General features: G+C 36.8%; 1 protein-coding gene across 8 annotated transcripts in view; it reads right to left on the reverse strand.

Annotated features, from left to right (window-relative positions):
* Positions 1-17,334, reverse strand: part of PPP1R12A (protein phosphatase 1 regulatory subunit 12A) — a 169,590-nt gene that overhangs the window by 38,060 nt on the left and 114,196 nt on the right. For 3 of the 8 annotated variants that reach the window (XM_012173981.4, XM_012173982.4, XM_027967166.3), the window contains exons 10-14: positions 15,328-15,543; positions 14,021-14,115; positions 11,424-11,528; positions 10,378-10,545; positions 9,803-9,979 (exon numbers count right to left, since the gene is read on the reverse strand). In XM_012173981.4, coding sequence (XP_012029371.1) covers positions 9,803-9,979; positions 10,378-10,545; positions 11,424-11,528; positions 14,021-14,115; positions 15,328-15,543 — 761 coding nt within the window. The remainder of the gene's footprint in view (positions 1-9,802; positions 9,980-10,377; positions 10,546-11,423; positions 11,529-14,020; positions 14,116-15,327; positions 15,544-17,334) is intronic. The other 5 variants (XM_042246553.1, XM_004006214.5, XM_060412480.1 and 2 more) reach the window with 5 other exon arrangements.

A 17,334-nucleotide genomic window follows, 5' to 3' on the forward strand; every position in this document is an offset into this window, starting at 1 on the left:
TTCTTTTCACAGTAGTCGTAAGGCCTCCTCAGACAAGCACGTGGCCTTTTTGCATTTCTTTTTCTTTGGGATGGTTTGGATCACTGCCTCCTGTACAGTTATGAACCTCCACCCGTAGTTATTCAGGTACTCTATCTATTAAATCTAATCTCTTCAATCTATTTGTCTCCTCCACTGTATAATCATAAGGGATTTGATTTAGGTCATACCTAAATGCCTTAGTGGTTTCCCTACTTTCTTCAATTTAAGCCTGAATTTTGCAATAAGAGCTCATGATCTGAGCCACAGTCAGCTCCAGGTCTTATTTTTTACTGATTGTACTAATCAATCTGATTTTGGTACTGACCATCTGGTAATGTCCATGTGTAGAGTCATCTTTTGTGTTGTTGGAAGAGGGTGTTTGCTATGACCAATGCGTTTTCTTGGCAAAGCATGTTAGCCTTTGCCCTGCTTCTTTTTGTTCTCAAAGGCTAAAATTGTCTATTACTCCAGGTATCTCCTGACTTCATACTTTTGCATTTCAATCTCCTATTATGAAAGGACATCTCTATTTGGCGTTAGTCTTAGAAGGTCTTGTAGGTCTTCGTATAACTGGTCAACTTCAGCTCTTCAGCATCAGTGGTTTGGGGTATAGACTTAGATTACTGTGATGGTGAATGGTTTGCCTTGGAAATGAACAGAGACCATTTTGTTGTTTTTAAGCTACGAGCTACTCTGATTCTTGCCCACAGTAGTAGGTGTAATAGTCATTTGAGTTAAATTAGCCCACTCCTGACCATTTTATTTCAGATTCCTAAAATATCGAAGTTCACGCTTGCCATCTCCTGCTTGACCACATCCAATTTACCTTGATTCATGGACCTAACATTCCAGGTTCCTATGCAAATTTATTCTTTATAGCATCAGACTTTACTTTCACCACCAGACACATTCAAAACTATGCGCCATTTCAGCTTTGACCCAGTCCTCTTTCTGGAGCTATTTCTCTGCTCTTTCCCAGTAGCATATCAGACACCTTCTGACCTGGGGACTCATTTTCAGGTGTCATATCGTTTTGCCTTTTCATGCAGTTCATGAGGTTCTTGAAGCAAGAATATTGGAGTCATTTGCCATTTCCTTCTCCAAGGACCATGTTTTGTCCTGACCCAGGGATCGAACACAGGTCTCCTGTATTACACACATATTGTTAACTATCTGAGCCACCAGGGAAGCTCCATAAATTAGGTACAGTGCATCATATGGAAGCAATTCACTGAGGAGCTATCTTACCAAATCCAGTTTCTATGAAAATATTAGTACTGATTTAAGTTCACATAATAAAATTTAAAAAAAATTTTTTTTAACTTAAAAAAAAACCTGTCCTTCTAAGAGTGGAAGGCAAGGGAATAGTCACTAAATAAAACATTTAGTTTATTACCATTTCCTTATTTAGACTTTCTCTTAGTTGAAATTTTATGTGGCTTCATCTGTACCAATGCACAAATACAGAAATGATTACAACTAGGAGACTACCTGCCCTTTCTCCCTTCTATGATGCACAAAAGCTTGATATTCCTCTTTCTCCCCCCTGTTTTATAATTTATATTCTGTCTTCATATTGCTTCTTTAGAGTCTTAAGGTTTTTATTCAGTTATAACAGATACTTTTCTCATTTTTATAAAAACTCCAGTGATTTTCTGGGACAAGAATAGGATATCAAATAAATATTCGAGTTTAACAAATATTAATTCTGGAACATGATTTTTATATTGTTTGTTCTAGAATTGATTATATAAATGTACAAAATACTATACATGCTAACTCTTCTTTAAGAGAGGGGTAAGCAACATATTAAAAGGTCTGTAAGGTACTGGGGGAAGAAACCTATTTAACCATGTTTAATGCAGCATTGCTCCAGATGATTTATACAGAAAAAACTTTTTTCTCAATTCTGAGGTGCATCTATTAAGGAGTAATGATCTGAGCCACAGTCAGCTCCCGGTCTTGTTTTGGCTGACTGTACAGAGCTTCTCCATCTTTGGCTACAAAAAAGATAATCAATCTGATTTCAGTATTGACCATGGTGATGTCCATGTGTAGAGTCTTCTCTTGTGTTGTTGGAAGAGGGTGTTTGCTATGACCAGTGCATTCTCTTGGGAAAACCTTATTAGCCTTTGCCCTGCTTCATTCTGTACCTTAAAGCCAAATTTGCCTGCTACTCCAGGTGTTTCTTGACTTCCCACTCTTGCATTCCAGTCCCCTATAATGAAAAGGACATCTTTTTTGGGTGTTAGTTCTAGAAGGTCTTGTAGGTTTTAACAAAACCATTAAACTTCAGCTTCTTCATTACTGTTCGGGACAGACCTGGATTACTGTGATACTGAATGTTTTGCCGTGGAAATGAACAGAGATCATTCTGTCACTTTTGAGATAGCATCCAAGTACTGCATTTTGGATTTTTTTGTTGACTATGATGGCTACTGCGTTTCTTCTACAGGATTCTTGCCCACAGTAGTAGACATAATGGTCATGTGAGTTAAATTCACCCATTCCAGTCCTTTTTAATTCACTGATTCCTAAAATGTTGATGTTCACTCTTGCCATCTCCTGTTTGACCACTTCCAATTTGCCTTGATTCATGGACCTAACATTCCAGGTCCCTATGTAATACTGTTCTTTACAGTATCAGATTTACTTCCATCACCAGTCACATCCACAACTGGGTGTTATTTTTGCTTTGGTTCTGTTTCTTCGTTCTTTCTGGAGTTATTTCTCCACTGTTCTCCAGTAGCATATTGGGCACCTACTGACCTGGGGAGTTCATCTTTCAGCGTCCTATCTTTCTGCCTTTTCATACTGTTCATGGAGTTCTCAAGGCAAGAATACTGAAGTGGTTTGCCATTTCCTTCTCCAGTGGACCACGTTTAGTCAGAACTCTCCACCATGACCTGTCCATCTTGGGTGGCCCTACTGAGCATGGCTCATAATTTCATTGAGTTAGACAAGGCTGTAGTCCATGTGATCAGATTGGTGATCACCCTGGACAGAAATGATGTGGACCTAACAGAACCAGAAGATATTAAGAAGAGGTGGCAAGAATACACAGAAGAACTATACAAAAAAGATCTTCATGACCCAGATAAACACGATGGTGTGATCACCAATCTACAGCCAGACACCCTGGAATCTGAAGTCAAGTGTGCCATCACTACAAACAAAGCTAGTGGAGGTGATGGAATTCTAGTTGATCTATTTCAAATCCTCAAAGATGATGCGTGCAAGTGCTGCACTCATTATGCCAGCAAATTTGGAAAACTCAGCAATGGCTACAGGACTGGAACAGGTCAGTTTTCATTCCAATCCCACAGAAAGGCAACATCAAAGCATGCTCAAACTACTGCACAATACCACTCATCTCACACGCTAGTAAAGTAATGCTCAAAATCTTCCAAACCAGACTTCAAAAGTACGTGAACCGTGAACTTCCAGATGTTCAATCTGGATTTAGAAAAGGCAGAGGAACCAGAGAACAAATTGCCAACATCTGGTGGATCATGGAAACAGCAAGAGAGTTCCAGAAAAACATCTACTTCTGCTTTGTTGACTACGCCAAAGCCTTTGACTTTGCACATCACAATAAACTGTGGAAAATTCTGAAAGAGATGGGAATACCAGACTACCTGACCTGCCTCTTGAGAAACCTGTATGCAGGTCAGGAAGCAACAGTTAGAACTGGACATGGAACAATAGACTGGTTCCAAATTGTACCAGCCCTGACTGGTACATCAAGGCTGTATATTGTCACCCTGCTATTTAACTTCTATGCAGAGTACATCATGAGAAATGCTGGGCTGGATGAAGCACAAGCTGGAATCAAGACTGCCAGGAGAAATGTGAATAACCTCAGATTTGCAGATGACACCACCCTTATGGCAGGAAGTAAAGAAGAACTAAAGAGCCTCTTGATGAAAGAGAAGAGAGTGAAAACCGCTTAAAACTCAACATTCAGAAAACTAAGATCATGGCATCCAGTCCCATCACTTCATGGCAAATAGATGGGGAAACAGTAGAAACAGTGACAGCCTTTATTTTGGGGGGATCAAAAAACACCACTGCAGATGGTGACTGCAGCCATGAAACTAAAAGACGCTTGCACTTTGGAAGAAAAGTTATGACCAACGTAGACAGCATATTAAAAAGCAGAGATATTATTGCTAACAAAGGGCCATCTAGTCAAAGCTATGGTTTTTCCAGTAGTCATGGATGGATGTGAGAGCTGGACTATAAAGAAAGCTGAGCATCAAAAAATTGATGCTTTTGAACTGTGGTGTTGGAGAAAATTCTCCAAAGTCCCTTGCACTGTAAGGAGATCCAACTAGCCCATCCTAAAGGAAATCAGTCCTGAATACTCATTGGAAGGACTGATGCTGAAGCTGAAACGCCATTATTTTGGCCACCTGATGTGAGGAACTGACTCATTGGCAAAGACCGTAATGCTGGGAAAGATTGAAGGCGGTAGGAGAAGGGGACAACAAAGGATGAGATGGTTGGATGGCATCGCTGACTCAAAGGACATGAGTCTGAGTAAACTCCAGGAGTTGGTGATGGACAGGGATGCCTGGTGTACTACAGTCCATGGGGTCACAAAGAGTCGGAAACAACTGAGTGAGTGAACTGACTGACATCTCTTAAATGTATAAAAGTGCTCTGTGAAACATTAGCCTACAAAATATGGTTCAATGGCTATTTTTGTCATCCATTCAACTTATTCATGTACCTACTGGTCCTATGCAATTTATTGCTTTTTGTACTTCCACCAGATGAGGAGAAAAAGTAACAGAAAGAGATGAAACCTAAATGTGATAGCATATCTAGTTAAACAGAATTTATACCAGGCTAGACAGGTGTCTGTATTACTTCAGCATTTCATGAGCTGCTCTGAAAAGTCAAATGAACCTAAAAGGCTAAATTCTGATTTCTACTATATATGGTTAAAGTTTTTCATTTTTAGTTTAAAACAGGGAAATTTGCATGCCCTTTTACCCACACTGAAAACACTACTATCAACTATCACACTCTCTCCCAAGAAGCCTAGATTCTTTTTCAATACTTTCAAGCTGCTGTGAAAGTTAATAAACCTATTTATCATATGTAGGTTAGGGGCATAAAAATTACTAGCTGCAAGATAGGTAAACTCAATGTTCAGTTAAAATTTCCATACAAACATTTGCTCTAAATTAGCATAAAAACCTAGCCTATCAATTTGTAATGTATAATATATTTCCTGGGCTGAGACGAGATACCCCATGCCTGAGGTCCAAATAGGAAAAGGAGTATGTCAAGGCTGTATATTGTCACCCTGCGTATTTAACTTCTATGCAGAGTACATCACGAGAAATGCTGGGCTGGAAGAAGCACAAGCTGGAATCAAGATTGCTGGGAGAAATATCAAGAACCTCAGATATGCAGATGACACCATCCTAATGGCAGAGTGAAGAAGAACTAAAAGGCTCTTGATGAAAGTGAAAAGTTTGGCTTAAAGCTCAACGTTCAGAAAACTAAGATCATGGCATCTGGTCCCATCACTTCATGGCAAATAGATAGAGAAACAGTGGAAACAGTGTTAGACTATTTTGGGGGGCTCCAAAATCACTGCAGATGGTGACTGCAGCCATGAAATTAAAAGACGCTTACTCCTTGGAAGGCAAGTTATGACCAACCTAGATAGCATATTCAAAAGCAGAGACATTACTTTGCCAACAAAGGTCCGTCTAGTCAAGGCTATGTTTCTTCCAGTGGTTATGTACAGATGTGAGAGTTGGACTGTGAAGAAAGCTGAGCGCCGAAGAATTGATGCTTTTGACCTGTGGTGTTGGAGAAGACTCTTGAGAGTCCCTTGGACTGCAAGGAGATCCAACCAGTCCATTCTAAAGGAGATCAGCCCTGGGTGTTCATTGGAAGGACTGATGCTGAGGCTGAAACTCTAGTACTTTGGCCACCTCATGCGAAGAGTTGACTCATTGGAAAAGACTCTGATGCTGGGAGGGATTGGGGGCAGGAGGAGAAGGGGACGACAGAGGATGAGATAGCTGGATGGCATCACCGAGTCGATGGAAATGAGTCTGAGTCATCTCCAGGAGTTGGTGATGGACAAGGGAGGCCTGGAGTGCTGCCATTTATGGGGTTGCGAAGAGTCAGACACAACTGAGCAACTGAACTGAACTGAATATGTTTCCTATACATCTGATAGTCCCCATCTGATATTTAGTTCCTTTCTCCTTCCCTGAGCTGTCCATACAGAGCAGACCTCTACGAATAGAACATAGAGAAGATAGAAAATTCATGTTTTGAGTATGTTTTTAATTCCAAAGAGCTAGTCATCAAAAAAGATGGAAGAATATACCAAATTTCATTGCTGCCTTAAACATTACTGTATCATACTGTCATACTGGATTTCTTCCTTGTAACTACATAGGGTATGTAATTTTACTTACTAGTCGTAGATTGCCTACTATTTTCTGAACAATCCAAAGGTTATTTCTAAATTAAGGACTTTTCCCCAGTAAAGGCAATTATTCTGTATATTATTTCTTTCCCTAACATTTACTGGCTGAGACATTTGTATTTATTTACAATGGAAGATCCCCTGGAGAAGGGAATGGCTACCCACTCCAGTATTCTTGCCTGGAGAATTCCATGGACAGAGGGGTCATGGGGTTGCAGAAAGTCAGACACAACTGAGCAACTAACACTTTTTTTTTGTTTGTTTCAATAATATTTATATTTTTGTCCACCAAATTACATCTCTAAGAAGCAATACCAACCCTTGCTTCTCACTCAGCATTTTTCCTTCCAGAGGGAAGATAAATGGGAGCTGGCTGAGTCAAGGGAAAATGGTAAAAATGAGTAGTTGTACGAAACCATGGGAATTCATACTACACATATGAAGTTATCGGTAAGGTAGTATTTTGCAGTTTGAAAAGGCTATGGAGAATTAGAAATACTTAAACAATGAAATAATTTTTCATCATGCCCCACCTGTCTGTCTATCTTGCTATTCCCCGAGGCTTGCGGGATCTCAGTTCCTCCATCAGAGACTGAATCCAGGCCATTGGTGAAAGTCAGGAATCCTAACCTCTAGGCCACTAGGGAACTCATCTATTTAAAGCGAGCTTCTCCTCTCTTCTCCCTGATGCCTTCCCCCTCCAATTAATCAACTGGAAATTTTATAAAAACAGAAAATTCTCACCTAAACCTGATCAATAAAACCAGGAAAACTCAAGAACACTGTGGAACTTAATAGTGTACACAGTAACTTTACATAGTATTTAAAAGTGCATATGTAAGGGTATATAAAAATGGCATAAATGTATTAACATCTTTTTAAGCCACAGAATATTCAAGGCTTCCCTGGTGGCTCAGACAAATCTGCCTGCAATGCAGAAGATTAGAGTTTAATTCCTGGTTGAGAAGATCCCCTAGAGAAGGGAATGGCAACCTCAAATCATCATATATACGATACAGGGGAAAATTTTCAACCATATACATTTTGAAATAATAATAACATTTAGTTAAAACATAAAACAGGGGAATTCCCTGGAAGTCCAGTGGTGAGGACTCTGAGCTTTCACTGCTGAGGGCCCAGGGTTCAATCCCTGATCAGGGAACTAAGATCTTACAAGCTGAGTGGCCAAAAAAAAAAAAAAAAAAAAAAAGACGACAAACAGCAAGGTCAAAATTGCAAACAAGTATCTGACATCAAACAAAACACAAACATTAATATTACTGCAAACATCACTGAAACAAGACAAATTTTCTATAATATAGACTAGGAAAAATGTCAATAGACATTTTTCTCCTTACACTATAGGACCTGCTGTGTCTTAACAACATCACTAAATACTTAATTCTCAGTTTTTAAAATCTTAAAGGATTGGGGACTTTCCTGGTAGTCCAGTGGCTAAAACTCCCTGTTCCCAATCCGAGGGGCTGGGGTTCAAACCCTGGTCAGGGAACTAGACCCCACATGCTGCAACTGAAGATCCCGCATGCCGTAACTAACGCCTGGCACACTTAGATTAAAAAAAAAAAATCTTACAGGATTAATTCTAAAAGGCTGAAACTTAATACTTTTCCACAACATAAAAAAAAAAGGCAATCTGAGATTAAGAATCATAATTTACTAGTTCTGAAACAACTGATGATTTTGGGGAGATAGTCACTGGCTTTAACTGTCACTGGAAAAAAATTTTAAAGTATGGAATGCTAGAAATAGAAAGGATTCTAGAAGTCAAAAATTGTGAATTAAAGACCTGATTTTACAGAAGAAATTCTGACCCGCAGAGAACTCTTGTTTTAGGATTAAGGCAGACAAGGAGTAAAAAAATCAAGAATTCTTAAACCTTTTCCCCTTTAACTACCTTTCAAAAAAAGCAAAGCCTTTAAATTTATTTTCACTAGAAGAGAATGAATGCCTATGATCCTCTAATTGACTAAGTGGTCTCACTGAAAACACCCCCAAACCTAAAACTTACTAATTTAGAGAAAAATCAAGCAAGCATAAAAATATGATATGACCTGTACTGGTATTCAAATCACAAAGTGCCTGTAGTGCTGAAGTATCATTAAATTTCACCATAAAAACAGAATGAAATATTTTCATCTAAAAAAATTTTCAAAACATTTAATATTTTGTTACTTTCCATATAATCACTACAAATTTACTGCAAAGATGCTACCACTTTTACAGTAAGCCATGCATTTTGCTAGGCATCAGAGACAAAAGATATATAAGACTGTCTATATATGAATACTCTGTGTCAGAACTAAAACCAGATTAATCTGGTTAGTAATTTAGTTATGGAAAATATCAGTTATGTAGCTAATTCTGGAAGAATAAAATATTTAAAGAGGTTACATTTAGTTTCCTAAAATATTCTTTCCCAAGAGGTAAACCCAAATTCAAAGCTAGGGACAACGAGCAATATACCAGACAGAAAGAACCCTGCACAGATTCTCCTGTAATCTTGGGCCTAGCCTTAGCTCTCACACTAATCATATAAAAGTGGAAAAGTCACTTAATATCGTTGCGACTCAGTCTTCTTCTGTAAAGGATATTATAAAAGATAATAGTAAGTTCCTTTCGACATCTATGATTCCATACCAATTGGCTGCAACAGGAAGAAGAGAGTAGTGCTCTAAGTATGTTTTAGCACACAAAAAAAATTCACAGACTCTCTAAAAAACTTTACAAGTGTCTTCTATGTTCAAATACCAGAATGTATTAAACATATATAAAATCATTTGGCTTACACATATGCCTAAGAAGCCATTCTTCAACAAGGGAATTTAAAATGAAAATTTCAAATATAACAACAAAAAGGAACCTGTTAAGCATCAAATTTCTTAACAATGAAGTAGAAGGGGGAAACAATGATAAGAATAAAAAAACTTGTCTTTTTCATGTTATATCTATAATTTTCTATGAGTATGATTTGCTTGATATGTGTTTAGAGTACGTATTTAGATCTTCACTACAAAAATTTGAATTCTAACAACCATTAAAACTAAGATGGCTAAGTAAGATAACTGCCTGGCTCAGTGCCTTTAAACAAGAACTGTCAGAGGTGGATTACGAAGCCTAAATGCTAATAATTGCTAATTATATCAATTTACAGAGTTTTGAGCTGACATAGGTTATCTCATTGTATAAACCTACTGAAAAGATGGACATCAACTTTCCAAGATTAAAAAACAGAACAAAACAGACAATTTACATCATTGGGCAAGATATATCAGCAGTGCTATTATGACCTGTACACACCTGCGTCTCTCCCTGACCTCTGCAGTGGAGGAGACAGTGCCAGCAGTAGTTGTAGTCAGGGTTGTGGTAGAGGCTGCAGCATTAACAACAGTTGGAGCAACAGGAATGGTCACTGCCGTAGGAACACTGTCCTTTTCCTTTTCAGTACTATCCTCAGCCCACAAACGATTTGAGGTACTATAGCATCATAAGCAGCAACACAAAAAGAGAAAAGGAAAACAGCTAAACAATGAAAGCACTTTCTAGCAGCTGAAAACATGTGACTACAGGGATGGATTTTTTTTTTTAAAACACAACATGAGACATCTTTCAACCATGAACCAAAAAGTTCACCCAGAGCTGTCAAAGAGAAATTTACATTTTAAGAAGCTTAATTCAAGGAAAAGTTCTTAAGTCAGGAACTTAATTTTTTTTCCCCAGACATATAATTGCCTCTTTTGGAACCAATTTTTGTTTGTAAATAATTTTAACCAGGTCATTGAAAAAATCCAGAGCCCCACAATCTTCTACACAAAAATGCATGCACATACATAAGCACACAGGAGGCCTGAACACAAAATGTATCTGTGACTCACCTGCTTTGTGTGCCTGCTGAGGAAGAACCCGTTGTAATCTTTGTAGTAGTGCTTGTGCTGGAAAGCAGGCTTTTCTGAAGCCCAGCTGCAGAGGTAACTGTTGGTGTTGATGTGGTGCTTGGAACACTAGAACTAATCAAATCATCTTGTCTTCTACCAAAGGAGCAACTAAAGGAAAGAGTCATATCTATATAGGATGTGTCTGTAGGTGTATTCTATAGTCAACGCCTATACATTATACAGATTCACAAGGCTAGGAAAAAAATCTTAAAAACTGTGTTCCTAAATACACCACCGGCTCCAGCACCAAGAGTTGCACCTACAACTTGCTAGAGTCTAGATGATTTCACTAATTTGGTAGTGTATCATTTTACTAAACCCCCACCCACCAACAAGATTTAAGGATGATCTGACAGCTTACGTTTCTGGAACTGCTCTATGTCATATGGACATGCCTGGAAAAACACTTTGGTTTACTCAGGGCAAGTTAGGACTAACATTTTTGGAAAAAAAAAAAAAAAAAAAAACGTTTCAGCAATGGGTCACAGCCTTAGGAGTGACCCATGCCTGTATTATATCTATTAATCTTTTAGTCTTTTTGATTGCTTTTAGCAGAAAAAAATAATGCATAGATCTTCTACTCCCTCTCCAATATGATATTACCAACATTCCAATTTATGGCATTTCTACTATTCTAACACAAGTAAAAACTTTTCAAGTCACCAAATGAGATAAGTCAAGTTACTGACTATTTCAAATGACAGTCAATTACATAACTGGTTTATATCTAATTATATAGAGTTCCTTTTCAATATAATCTAAAAGATACTTCAAAATATTTAATTTAAAAATACATATTAGGAAGGCATAAGTAGGAGCAAATTTTCAACCTGTTGTTAAATATATATTCTGTGTCTTTAAATGAAGTTTTATTTAACCAACAAAAAATATATAAAGGCACATTTTTAATATTAAATTGAGAGCTCCAAACAAACTGCCTCATATTTTAATAAAAGAATACATGAACATTACTTAAGAATTATTACCTTTTGTGGTAAGTTGATCCTTCATTAATTGAGCTATTCTTTTTAAGATCATCTTCCCATTTTCTTCTTGTATATGAACTACTTGTTCGCAAACTTGAAGAATCTCTGTGGAAAAAAAATCCTTCAGATTCTGGCAGATAATTTTAAAATAGAGTTAAAGAAGCTGCACATTAATAAACATAGGAGAAGTAGAAACTAGTAAAATCCCTTAGAAAAACACTTTGGAATATTTATTAAGAAATGAAAGTAATTCACTAAGATTCCAGTTCTAAGATTCTATACCTAAGGAATAATTCTACCTATGAGGGGAAATAGAAATGTCTATAGAAGTTTTATTTATGATGACAAAATATTATATAATTTCAGTGTCCATAGTTTGGGCAGGGGGAATGGTGACTTTAATATCAGCAGATCTACTCTACAAATACTATGTATTGATGAAAAACAATGTTTGTTGAATTACACGCTAACGTCAGTTCAGTTCAGTTGCTTAGTCGTGTCCAACTCTTGGTGACCCCACAGACTGCAGCACGCCAGGCTTCCCTATCCATCACCAACTCCTTTGCTCAAACTCATGTCCATGAATTGGTACTGTCATCCAATCTTCTCATTCTTTGTATCCCCTTCTCCTCCTGCCTTCTATCATTCCCAGCATCAGGGTCTCTTCTAAGGAGTCAGTTCTTCTCATCAGGTGGCCAAAGTACTGGAGCTTTTGCTTTAGCATCAGTCCTTCCAATGAATATTCAGGACTGACTTCCTTTAGGATTACTGACTGGATTGATCTTTGTGCAGTCCAAAGGACTCTCAAGCATCTTCTCCAGCACCACAATTTGAAAGCATCAATTTTCAGCATGCAGCCTTTTTTATTGTCCAACTCTCACAACCATAGATGACTACTGGAAAAACCATAGCTTTGACTGTATGGACCTTTATTGGCAGAGTGATGTCTCTGCTTTTTAATATGCTGTCTACGTTGGTCATAGCTTTTCTTCCAAGAAGTAAGCATCTTTTACTTTCATGGTTGTAGTCACCATCTGCAGTGATTTTGGAGCCCCAAAAATAAAGTCTGTCACTGTTTCCCCATCTATTTGCCATGAAATGATGGGACCAGATGCCATGATCTCAGTTTTTGAATGCTGAGCGTTAAGCCAACTTTTTCCACTCTCCTCTTCTCTTTCACTTTCAACAAGAGGCTCTTTAGTTCCTCTTTGCTTTCGGCCATAAAGGTGGTGTCATCGGCATATCTGAGGTTATTGATATTTCTCCCAGCAATCTTGATTCCAGCTTGTGCTTCATCCAGCCTAGCGTTACAAATGATGCGCTCTGCATATAAGTTAAATAAATAAGCAGGGTGACAATACAGAGCCTTGACATACTCCTTTCCCAATCTGGAACCAGTCTGTTGTTTCATGTCTAGTTCTAACTGTTGCTTCTTGACCTGCATACAGCTTTCTCAGGAGGCAGGTCAGGTGGTTCTGGTATTCCCATCTCTTTAAGAATTTCCCACAGTTTGTTGTGATCCACACAGGCTTTGGCATAGTCAATAAAGCAGAAGTAGTTGTTTTTCTGGAACTCTTGCTTTTTTGATTATCCAATGGATGCTGGCAGTTTGATCTCTGGTTCCTCTGCCTTTTCTAAATCCAGCTTGAACATCTGGAAGTTCTCAGTTTACTACTGTTGATGCCTGGTTTGGAGAATTCTGAGCATTTATTTGCTAATATGTGAGATGAGTGCAATTGTGTGGTACTTTGAGCATTCTTTGGCATTGCCTTTCTTTGGGATTGGAATGAAAACTGATCTTTACAGTCCTGTAGCCACTGCTGAATTTTCCAAATTTTCTGACATAAGGAGTGCAGCACTTTAACAGCATCATCTTTTAAGACTTGAAATGGCTCAGCTGGAATTCCATCACCTCTACTAGCTCTGTTCGTAGTGATGCTTCCTAAGGCCCACCTGACTTCAGACTCCAGGAGTGAACATCAACATTTTAGTAATCAGTGAACCAAAATGGACTGGAATGGGCGAATTTAATTCAGATGACCATTTTATCTACTAGTGTGGCCAAGAAACCCTTAGAAAATACGGAGTAGCCCTCATAGTCAACATGCTAACATGTAAGACTGCTTATGAGATCTCAGGTGACAGAAAAAGACACAAACTGAATACTATAACATGACTACAATCATTATTAAAAAGTTCTCATACTCTATGTGCTGAAAAGTGAAGAAACAAACTAAAATGTTGTCAGTGATTAAGTAATGGCTTTTTCTCCCTTCCTTCTCCTTTTGCATTATGTTCCAAATATTTAGAAGCATACGCTAGTCAGTGACCTCATCTGCCACCACTGTCCTCTCCCTCTGATACAACCATAATGCCTTTATTTATACTGTTATTTCATGAACATACCAAATTCTGTGCCTCCTCAGATCCACGTACCTGGTGTTATTACTATTAGGAACACCCTCCATTTCTTCCTGAAATCTACATACCCTGTAATAACAACAACTCAACTCTCATATTTTAACTCTCATACGAGATAGTAAAGATTTCATAGTAAAAAAAAAACAAACAAATAAAGCAAATGGCAATGAGCCCACCTGTTCTCTTTCTCTTCAATGTCAGATGTACTGGCCAGCCGTCTTGGTATTGTAGGCGCAACATATGCAAGCCTAGTTCCTTTACTATCTTTTTCCTACACAATGGCGAGAAAAAAAGAGAGAAAATAAATCAGTGCGATGATTACAGGTGCTGCTAAAAGTATGGAAAAAGTATGCAACAACGTATAATTACACAGTCATCACAGTTTATTTGATAATATTTCCATCATTCCTAAACTCTAAAACATATCTATCAATACTCAAGGACTATAAGCACTAAATGACAGCCTGCTCAAATTAATTTTCTTTTTTCTCCCTTAATCTAGAATTAGATCATTTTAACATAAGAAAAATTCCTCCCCATTTTAATGACTGTTTCTAAAACTTCTGTAACATATTATTTACTGTAACATAGTATTATAAGACAAAACATCCTTATTTCTTTCAGAGAGAAGAGTTCTCAAATATGATTCATTGTAAGTCTTAATTATTTACGTTACATAAGCTATTCACTACTTTTATATTCTATGCTTTAAAAATACAACATTATACAAAACAAAAAATTATTTCAATTCTATTTATCCAAATCTAAGAGTGTAGATGCCATTTAATGGAATCTGTTATATTCTCATTATATGGTATCCATCAAGTACTTGGAAGACAATAGGACAATAAACTTATACAAAATAAAAATCCTAAAATTACTTTATGAATAATTCATTTCTGAATTTCAATACATATAAATAAACATTCTTATATAGTACAAGAAAACTATATGGAAAAATATCTGAGTACTAAATATACAATGAAAAATAAATAATTCAATTATATAAGATAGCTTTGAATGAACTGTGGTACACTGTATTTAATGCTATTTAATAATGCCTTTCAAAATACAGCTATTAAAATTGCTCACTAGGACAAAGCTGGGATGTATCAGATGAAAAAGTAGGTAAAGAAATTGTAGATATTGGATAAATGCAACCTATGAGTATAATCATAGTCTAGAACAAATGCATTGCTAAATTTTGAAAACCTTTCTTAATAAATAAAATTAGCTTATCACTTGATAGATTTTACAGGATTCCTGTAATTGAGTAGTCTCATAATTTATGTTTTCGGTAAATACATCTGATCTCCCCAATAATTATATTTCACATATATATTGGCTGAAGGCAGGTACATTTGTATTTTCATATCATTCATTAAGTCACATGAATTAAGTTGATATATAGGTATAATAATGATACACAGTAGAGAACCAATTGTTATAGTTCTTATAGAAACTAAATTGTGGAACAGATTACCTTTTCTTTATTATCCAAAGAGGAGGAAAGTCTGGGACTTGAAGCTGAGCGCATGACGCCTGCAGTGTCTTTTTCCTTCTGAGCTTCTTTAGATGCTGTGATTTCTGCAAGTGCGCCATAACTGCCCGTCTTTCTAAGTCCTAACCTCCAAGATGCAGGGGACTCATCTTTTCTCTCTTCTTCTTTGGGAGAAATTTTTGTAGCTGAAGTTGGAAACTGTTTTTATTTTATTTTTCAGGAAAAGGAAAAAAATTGTCAAGACCGATCAGTCCTTAAACTGGAAAGGAGAAGTTTACAGATTAAACGCTTTAAAATTACAGTTAATAGTTTCAGGAGAAACACTTACTAAGCAGGTTAATGTCTTAGTCAAAATGTAAAGATCTAAAACTGAAAAAAGAAATATTACCTGTCGAGGTGTTAGGTTTAAGAACACACACTCCACACTTTGTATCACACAGAAAAATTATGATGCAAATACAGAGAAGAGAAATGAGCACACCATAATGACTTAAAACCATGCATCGTTGAAACCAATATTCACATTAAACTTGTTATGTTGTAACCTAATATAAATCCTTGCACATGGAAAAGCCTCACCATAGATTTTTCACCCTTACTGGGCACAAGAACAATGCCAGTTTTGCGCAAGCCCTGCCTCCACGATGCGGGATCTACTGATTCCACCACAGGCATGATAGGAGCAATGAAATCATACTAAAGCCAATTAAAATAAGACAAGTAAAGAGACACAGATTGAAAGTTTGAAAATATAAAAGGAAGTTATGAGCAAAACAGATTTTTCTCCCTTTTTAAAAGAATTTTATAATAAAGCAAAACCCCGATACTGGGTAACTCTCCAATCTTTAAGAGTCACTGGGAATAAGTTCCAGTTTTAGTATAAGAGCATCTGAAAAAATCTAAACTTCTTAGGCAGTTAAAGGCACAGAGAGCTGGTAATATTCTAGTATGGATGAACTAACTACTGCACTTGAATTTTGTTTTTATTCACTTTGTACTAGGGTTAAGAAATTTTAAATACATCATCAACAAAGTAATCATCAATATATATCTAATCATAATATTTGATTCATTAATATTTTAAATATCATAGCCTTAAAAGTACGATTGGATTTTTCTACCAAACATTAAACATGTCAACTAAAAACTATTTTTGTACAAATATTTATTTCATTTCAGTTTTCCAACAGCCTTAAAAATGAAACACCCATAATCTTTAAACTAGTTCACTTCATCAACTGCACTTACAGAGTTTAAATATTCAACCATAGTTAAATACAGACGGTTAACAGAGCAACTAACTAGTTACTACAAGCACAGGATATGGATAATTAAACAATTAAACAACCCAAAACAACCTTTCTTTCACATTTATAGCCCAGGTTTACCGTAACAGAAAGTTTAAAAGAACTTGTTAAAAGCACCATAATGTTGGAGGTCTACTTTCTAGACAAAAAAAAAAAAAAATCTCTAGTATTTCCAGTAATTAATTCCTATCAATAGGGTTGAAAAGAGACTCAAGACATACTGCATTTCTCAATTTCCAAAATGTGCACTGAGGCATTCAAGATGCAAGAACAAAATCACAGGAGTGCTACGGAATGTTTTAAAATTTTAAGTGAAGTACAGTGACATCTGTTGGACACAGCACAAACTGCCATTACTATTTGTAGTAACTACTTAATAAATGAAATAAAGAAGTATTCCTTTGGGCCAAATGGCACTGTGAAAAAAAAAAATCAGTAAAACACTAAAGTCTCCCTTGGCTGAGAAAGTCCAGGAAGCTCTGTAATATTTTACTCAGTATGATAGGCACTGCGATGATTCCTTACTGATTTCAGAGTTTAATGTCACACTACTCGAGAACACAGGTTGGCAAACTTTTTTTCTATGAAAGGTCAAGTTGTAAACTTTAGGCTTTAACTACTCATCTATGCTGTTATAATACAAACCTGCCATAGGTAACATACAAGTGAATGAATGTGGGTG

Source organism: Ovis aries, chromosome 3 (assembly GCF_016772045.2).
Source record: "Ovis aries strain OAR_USU_Benz2616 breed Rambouillet chromosome 3, ARS-UI_Ramb_v3.0, whole genome shotgun sequence".
Classification (NCBI taxonomy): domain Eukaryota; kingdom Metazoa; phylum Chordata; class Mammalia; order Artiodactyla; family Bovidae; genus Ovis; species Ovis aries.